The sequence below is a fragment of the Centroberyx affinis genome, unplaced genomic scaffold, assembly GCF_046629955.1.
Source record: "Centroberyx affinis isolate AG114_WGS23_722 - 3 ecotype Tasmania unplaced genomic scaffold, CSIRO-AGI_Caff_v1 ptg000646l_1, whole genome shotgun sequence".
Taxonomy (NCBI): Eukaryota; Metazoa; Chordata; class Actinopteri; order Beryciformes; family Berycidae; genus Centroberyx; species Centroberyx affinis.
In genome coordinates, this window is record NW_027279272.1 from 22,447 (window position 1) to 31,119 (window position 8,673).

The 8,673-nt window shown below is 42.9% G+C and overlaps 1 protein-coding gene across 2 annotated transcripts; it reads right to left on the minus strand.

Moving 5' to 3' along the window:
• Positions 1 to 178: 178 nt before the first annotated feature.
• LOC139643721 (sushi domain-containing protein 6-like) lies at positions 179 to 8,483 on the minus strand. 2 transcript variants are annotated; one of them, XM_071518965.1, is made up of 9 exons: positions 8,290 to 8,483; positions 7,494 to 7,635; positions 5,187 to 5,378; positions 4,312 to 4,503; positions 3,592 to 3,783; positions 2,736 to 2,930; positions 2,457 to 2,589; positions 1,694 to 2,106; positions 179 to 1,606 (listed from the first exon to the last, which is right to left on the minus strand). In XM_071518965.1, the coding sequence occupies exons 2-9, from the start codon at positions 7,609 to 7,611 to the stop codon at positions 1,581 to 1,583; spliced, it is 1,461 nt and encodes a 486-aa protein (XP_071375066.1). In that variant the 5' UTR covers positions 7,612 to 7,635; positions 8,290 to 8,483; the 3' UTR covers positions 179 to 1,580. The 2 variants fall into 2 exon arrangements, with proteins under 2 accessions (XP_071375066.1, XP_071375067.1); XM_071518966.1 differs by having other exon boundaries at positions 8,286 to 8,483.
• Positions 8,484 to 8,673: the final 190 nt, after the last annotated feature.

Below are 8,673 nucleotides of genomic sequence, written 5' to 3' on the forward strand. Positions count from 1 at the left end.
GAATTAAATTCCACAAAATCACAATTAATGACAGGTGTCATTTGTTCTCTTTGTGAGTGGATATTTGTGTTAATCTCAGAAGAGAATGCTGGGTATTGTCTGCAAAAAGCATTACAATGACATCAAGTGAGAGAAAAATGTGAAACCCTTTTAACAGAGAAGGAAGGAAACAGACCAATTGCACACCTCAAATAATATTTAATCAAAATTATCACATGGTATATACAGAGTAAAATTAACTTAAAACTTTTTACAAATATTAAAATACCGTCTTCACACAAAATTCCATTGCTCAGTCCAAAAGGAAATTCAATGGAAAGTCAAACAAAGTGAACATTGACATTACACTAAGCTGTACAATTACTTGTTGTTTTGTGTGGGATTTACCCAATCACTTTTACAGTGTCACATATAACGTGCCTGCAGTAGAATTTAACCGAAGCGGCAAAGTCAAAAGACCTATTTTTAAACGTTTCCAAGAATTGTGGAAGCATCAAAAGGAGCCATGGCTGATCAACAGCATTCTGGACACAAATATATTAAATACTCAATTTAGTTTTCCTATTTAGACTTAATTAGAACAGGAATTTCAAAGCAGCCTGAATAAATTAACTGTATAATATTTTCATCAGGTGTACAAGTGATGTGTCTGACAAAGCCACACATAATATCACTAAGCTGTGGAGGCATTTAACTGACATTCATTTTTAAAATTCCATATTACAGATGCTTGTGCATAGAAGTGGAAAGCTAAGGCCATCGGGGGCAGGTGTATGAGCATGAAGAGGAGAATACATTTGGAGACTCGAGAGACGAGTTGGTTCAGGAGACATGGCAAAAGCAGGCCTGAAACACTGAATCACTTGAAATGAGCAGAAGAAATGTGTGTGCCCAAAATCTAATAAACAATGGAGCACAATCAAGGTGTGGGTGGAAAAGCAGCCTGATAGAGTGATATGTGGCGTGATGTGAATCATGATTAATAACACCTCAAAGTGTGATTCATTCATTCCTAATCGCAAAAGTAGTGGAAGAAAATGGTGTGAGTGGGCATGGCTTCATAGACAATCTAAGTTGTCAGGCCTTCATGCATCATTGCTAATGTGCGGCTTACATGATGTGATAAAAACATACAGTGGACAAGACACTGATGAGCTCCCAAGATGAGTTTGCAGCTTCATCCATTGGAATGAAATACATTAGTCTTTTTTTTCCCCAAAAGCCACCGAGACACCTTCCCTCAGAGGTGCTCCTTCTTTTCCTTTTTCATTTTCAAGCTAAGCCAATGGTTTAAAGAGCAAACAGATGTGTGTGTCAGACATTAGACATACATAGTGTAAGAATTCCTATAAAAAATTTTAAGCATGTATGTACATGTGAATCGCCTCTCTGTTCTCCTTTGGGATGGTGAGAGGAACTATTCTGAGTGACCCACAGCTTCACTCGGTGCCCCTCTTGTTGGGCTTGTCTGTGTTGACAGCTGCTGCAGCGACGGACTCTCAGGAGGCGTCTCTGCTCAACACTACAGGTCAGTAGCAACGCCGGTGGTCTCTGGTAAGTCCGAAGGGCCGCGGCGTGTTTCAGGCCTCCTTCAGCAAAGGCATATCTGCAGACAACAAGCAAAAACTCTGTGTCGATACAAAGCAGGGACTAATGCATGGATAAGGAGAAGTGTGGATGAAGAGGGCCTTACCATCAGAATAGTCCATCTCAGAGTCCAGGAGGGGCAGGGTGTGTTGTTCGCTGCCTGTAGAGGGCCTCCTTTGTGAGGATGGAGGAGCTGCGGCGCCTACTTGCTCGAGGCCCCAGCAGGAGGATGAGGGTGAGGGTGAGGAGGAGGAGGAGGATGCCGGGACGGGGTGGACCACGGCCATCTCTGAATGCTGGTGTTTGAGGGAGGAGGGCCGGGAGGGGCCAGCCTCTGGCCCCGTGGCGTGCTGACCCTCCGACAGCACTATCTGGACACGGGACTCGGAGCTGAGTGTTGAGGCCGAGGCCGAGGCCGCGGCGCCGCCTCCGCTCACAGCCTCCTCGTAGGAGGGCAGGGTCACCTGGACACCCTCCACCATGATTGACACAGGCTGGCCCGACACCCCCTGCTCCCGCCTGTGTGTGGGGGACCAGGACATTGTTAGCATCCGTCAACTTCTGTCACTTCAAAAGCTAGTTCCCTCCATGCACCTAGCTTCTGGTTTCAGCCACAGTTATGAGCAGAAACTGGTATTACAGTCCCCATGAAATGAACGTTATTTCTACTTCCAGGAAAATAGAGTATCTTTAATGGTGACATCATGCTGCACTAGTAGGCGTAAATATAAATTCTAACCAATAAATCCACCACAGATTTTTGAACAATCTCACCAATCTCGCCCCTCCACCCCTCCCATCAGCTCCCAAGATGCCACTTCATGGGCTCTTTAAAAACACTTCTGTGACGACTGTAAGGACAGACTCACCGATGGAAGGACTTGAGTTTGGGCTGCAGGAGCACAAACAGCACCACCAGGAGCAGGATGAGGGCCACTGAGCTGGCTGTAGATGCCACTATAGACAAGGTGGGCATCCCCAGTGGCAGAGTCGGATCTCGGTCTGTGAGATGGATAAACAGTCGACTTGAAATCAGCTATTCAATTTATCAAATGTGTTACAACTCCCAAGAGACACATGATATCCATGCTGATCTCTGTAAGTGTTAGTCCAATAGGCTGAACGTGTGCCAGCTAGTCTGCCTTTACCTTGGTCCATGAGGCAGCTGATCTGCATGGGGCTGTCCCATTCCCCATCCTGACAGGTCAGATATTTATAGTCTCCCTTCAGAATAAAGCCTTCATCACAGAAATATTCGATCACAGTGCCATGGGAAAGCCTTCGGCATGGGGATGGGTGGCAGGTGTAGCCCCCGTTCTCTGGCTCGTATGGGGGCAGGCATACTGTCCGTAAACAACAGGAAAATCATCATCAGATTGACTCCAATGCTGTATTTCAATGCTTGAAGATGTAACTATGGCCCTCTTTACCCTGGCATTAACATGTGTCTGCTATCCAGATTGAATCTAGATATGACTTGGCTGGATTATATTTAACACCTGGCATTAAATGCATCTCCAGTATTCACAGTGAAATCAGATTTCTCTTCCCCAAGCAAAACACAGATTGCCACGCACTATATTGTTCCCCATCCATGAGTATTCTGGCAATCCATTATTGACAAGTACGTTACAACATGCCAGCAAAAACCAAGGCGAAAACTAGGTGTTTAAAAAAAATTATTGTTAACTGAAATAAAAATAAAAACTAGACTGTGAAAAAACTAAAACGGAACTAAAACTATCTTATCTTCTTATCTACTATCTTATCTACAAAATTAACTAAAACAAAAATATGCGTGAAATATTTTTTGTTTCTGTCTTTTTGTTTATGTGTAGGATAAACTAGAACTGAAACTAAATGAAAACTAAACTAAAACTGTCAAACCCACACTGAAACTAAAACTAAACTATAATACAATCTGATCACCCGCAGGACCATGTAGATGCCAGGTGTTAAGGGGTCTATGTGGCTGAAGACAGGGGTGAGAAATGCAGACATTACCATCACTGCGTAGGCAGCGAGGCGGCTCGGAGGACCAGTGTCCCAGTGGGGTGCAGGTGAGGATGCTGGGTCCGTCTGCCAGGTAACCAGGGTCACAGCTGTACTGCAGCACTGTGCCCACAGGGAACGAGCCCCTGTTGGTTTCTGTCAGATTAGTCGAGCCGTGCTGCACCATGAAGGGCCTTACGCAACCTGAGAGAGGGAAGGGACAAGAGTTCCACAAGAGTAATCAAATAACTGTGACACCAACCATTAAGCCCAACATGCTCTGATCTTTGTGCATACAACAGACACCCACTGAGTTCTATCAGACTTGTACAGCAGCCATGCAAAGGAGGAGTCTCTACTGAAGATTTAGGACAGTCACGTTTTCATAGAAATACGCCACCCTACCCGTTTTCAATGCTCTTTTGTGAATAGAATCAGGTACTGTGTTTAACATTCAATAAAGAGACAAGAGCAGAGTTTTAATTTGAAATTTGCTCACTCATTTATACAATTGATCTTGACGTTTAGATGAAGTTTAGATGCTATTGCTTTGTATACAGCAGCATTAACTGGCAGCCAATCAGGAGCCTGTTTGATACAGAGCCATTGTTTTGCTTTGATCTGATTGTCTTACGGTCAGACAGTATGTACAGTCATCAGCAGGGTCAAAGTTTGAGAACAGGCAAAGACCAAATACTTTATATAGAGATCTGAGTTTGAGGACTGACCAACCTTGGCTCACACAACTGATCTGCATGGGGCCGTCCCACTGTCCATACTGACAGGTCAGGTAGTTATAGTCTCCCTTAAGAACGAAGCCCTCATTGCAAAAGAACTCAATCACAGTGCCATGGGAAAACATTCGACAGGGGGCTGGGTGGCAGGTGTAGCCTCCGTTCTCCGGCTCGGACAGGGGGAGACACACTGATGGAAAGAAAGAAACCGCATCATCATCAAATGTATGTATGTATACATGTGTGTGTTTAATGTGTAGGGTTAAAACATTTAACATACACAATCCATCTTACTCATACTGATCAGAGTGAAAATCATTTCAGTTAGTGTCAATTCACAGTGTTGCAAACATAACATGGGCAAATAGCCTGCTGCAAGCACTACTTTTTTGAGGTCTCTGCTGCAGTCTTCCCAGATTACCCCAAAAAAATTGTTGGAACTTGTTAGTTTTTAAGAGCACTACAAAAAAATAGATGTTTGGAGCAGAGCCTTTCTTTGCTGTGTTACAAGCATCCAATCATTCAGATGGGATCAGCTGTCCAGACACATTGTAATTACTATCCTGAGGCACTTACTGTCAAACTCAATATTTTCATGTTTATTTCACTCATGAAATTTTCAAGTTGTAACCAACACCAAAACACCAGTGGTGCTTTGTGTTGTTTTTAAAAAATAACAAGTTTGTAGCATTTTTACCGCAGTACACATTGACTCAATACCCTCTCACTACACGGATACAGGAAAGGGAGGAATTTTAACTTGCCACATAAATAAAAACTACAGATGGACTAAAAGTAAGGCTGGCTGTTTGCAACACAGTGACTCTACATAGCTTCATAGATCAGAAGACCGAGGGGGACAGAATATCTTACCACCACTGCGTATGCAGCGAGGGGGCTCCGAGGACCAGTGTCCCAGTGGGGTGCAGGTGAGGATGCTGGGTCCCTCTGCCAGGTAACCAGGGTCACAGCTGTACTGCAGCACTGTGCCCACAGGGAACGAGCCCCTGTTGGTTTCTGTCAGATTGACCCAGCTGTTTTGGACGATGTATGGCCTCACACATCCTGGAGAGAGAAGACAAAGCCGTTCTGAGAAACTGCTAAGGTTTTCACTGGAACTAAGGCTACAAATATTAGACCTAAGGCCTGGTTTGAGACACATTACACAATATAGCCAACTGGAATACAGCAAAAGAATGACCTATGTTAGCCATCTTTACTATAGGGAAGTCTCGCTAAAATCTATATCCGGTATACAGCCACTAGCTATGCTAGTGCGGCTACCCACTGATACCAAGTAGTACATCTTCATATAACCAAATTACACAATGTAGCCTACTGCTCCGTTCTCTTAAATTTTGCATGCTCTGCATCATAAACTGATGAACGATGTGTGATGTTCCACTGTCTTTTTCTAAAAATGTCGTAGGTACAGACAGGACACAAGATTATAGCTTTGGCAGCCATCCCAGAACCAAAACTTCATCCATTGTCTTGTTTGCTAACTTTAGGTAGACAGGCGAGGGTAGAATTACTGTTGACATGATGCGTTTTATACCCAATTGCCACCACTATAATGAGAAACACAACTGCTCTTTTTATAGATTTACAGCGGACGTCAAGGAGAGGAAGAGATTTGTCAAGTGCATCAAATGTATGATGGGAATTGAAGTTTTGTTTGTTCTCCGCAATGTTCAAATCATCAAAATTTGTGGTTGCATAGCTCTAAAATTCTATAAGTGGGAACATATCCCAAAATCCGATGTGTGTGAGGGAGAGGTGCTACTGTCCCACAACCAACTTATCTCTTTCGGGTTTTATTCAATTTCTTTGCAAACTGACAAATCTAATTCAGTCAGATGTGCTACTTCTTGCCAGGCTAACATAAACATAAAATTAAACAAGAAAAGTGAATTAAATGTCACAGATCACATGATTTTAATTATGCTTGTATGGCCCACTTGTAGTCTGCATTCCAGGTAAGCTATTAAGTAGAAAATCCTGCACAGGATAAATTATGCTCCATAACTGCAATGTTTTGCTCTACAAACAAAACAAAAAAAGAACATGAATGTGAAGAATGTGCTCTCTGCCTGTTTTTTATTAATTGAGGCACATCATTTCTTGATAGCGAGAGAGACAGTAGAAGACGTAAGCCAATACTACTGTCTCTGACAAATTCTTCCATGGCAGAGTGGAGAAGCCTCTGAGACAGCATTTAGACCATGATAAACTCTCCTTTGAAACTAATACAAGTTCAAATTGTTTAGGCAGGATGGCCTATGCCACCTACAGGGGAAAATACTGACTATATTTGCTTTCTTAAGCCTGGTCACACTATTGTCAGAAGTGTGATTTGTTTAGTTTATGTGTGACATTTTAGCCATAATAATTTGTCAGATTTTTATTTTGCAATGTTTCTTGTCAAATGTGGCAGGGCATGGCTATATTATAGACAATTTTCTTTAAAATTAATAATTCACTTCATAATTTAAAAGGTATTCCACAACTCTTAAGATTGCCTAAGCAAACCTACATGAGGGACAGATGAGCTGAGCTGTCTAGTGCTATGCCTATTTAAATAATTCTATATAGTTCATTAATAGAGTTACAGTACAGCTCAGTGTCACAATGTAATCACAGTGACACCTTAAGATAATTAGGCAACATCATGTGAGGCAGTTTTGGCTCTGTTATATTGATAGCAATTAAAAACATTAGTAGCATCAGTGAAAAAAGTTAGTCTGTAACTGTGCGATGATAAACCTCCTGAGATAAACAAGCATATTTTGAGACTTTTTAGGAGCTTGTTGATTTAGTCCATGCTATTGAGAACATGAGTTCATTTTCATATATTTTCATCAAAAACCCAGTCAACAGAGTACCTTATATAACCTAGCTGTGAGTCATGTAGCCAAGTGGGAGCTAATAGAGAGAGGGAGATCAACAGCCTCACACCCTCTCAGTCGTTCTCCTCTCAGCTCTGTGAGTGGGAGTGAGGCTGTATCCTCATATTTCCCCACTCTGACATTCAGCAGTTTGGTCATTTCTGTCCTGATTGTAAGTCTGTTTCCTCAGCAGAGTGGAAAGGTTAACGCGGTACAGAAATAACCTGTCAAGCAGTGCCTAATGGTACTGTGTGAGTGAGAGCAGCCATAAACCCCACCTAATGCCTCTTACCTGACCCTTGTCCAGTGGACACTACAGTCAGCACCAGCAGCAGGGAGAGGGACCGTTTGTTGGTTGAGGTGCGGGTCCAAAAGGCGTTTGATATTGACTCTGTCATTCCATTGCACATCTTCCCCTGCAGAGTCAACTCAACCTGGGAAGATCAGAGATGCATTTCAATTCAAAACGATAAATAAATACTGCAGAGCAATCAAACAATCCCGCATAGCCTTGACCATATGCTGAACCTGCCTGGCGCAAGTATTCTGCATAACTTGGACAGGTGCCAGTGAAATGGGTGTGATTGTGGGACAATCGTCAAATTTATGATGGGGAGAGAAAATGGGGAAAGGCAATCGTAGAAACAATAATAATCGTGAGGCCGTTCATTTCGCGTGCTAGTGTTATGCAAGGAGGTGTTATGTCGAAAATAATGCGCAGTCCTTCATTTAACGGTAGTCAAAATTATCGTTACATTAGCTTACATCCCCCACGTCTAGCTCTGGTTCTGAATGGTTCCGGTCTCAGCAGCTACACACCCATTTTCAGCGCTTCCTTGTTATGGTAGCTATAGAGAACAAGGCCAAAGCTAAAGACACCACATTTTCAAACAGAGTCTATATCGTAGATTGATAATTGGCTGGCAGCGGTGTTACCACTGAATTCTAGTGGGAATTACAGAAGGGCATCGATCACAACACATCGTAGCTGGCTTTCATTGTTAGCCTTTTAGATAATCTATCGCTATATTAGCCTAGTTAGCTTGCTAATGTTAGCTAAACAGCAAAAATGGCTCGTTGTTACCTACCACAGCAACACGGCCTCGAATCCTCCACCCTCGCTCACTCACACTGTGGACATTTATTAAGAATCCAAATACCTCAGATACACTGAAGACATTTACTAGGGGAAACAACTAAAACAAATTTTACTTTAACAAGGGGAATAGTGCTACTGCAGCTAACCGCTAGCTAGCTCCCTAATGGCTAGCTTGTTACCCGCTACGCTAGCTGCATTGATTGAAGCCCATCAGCTGAGCTGCCTCGATTTCGTTCCGTATCCATAGTAACCACTGCATATTCCCATAGCTACAACATCCGGGAGAGTTTGCGTCCTTGGTTACCAAATTCATGCGAAACATCACCACCAAGTCGCTATTAGCAAGTTATTTTACCTAACAGCTATCTAAAGT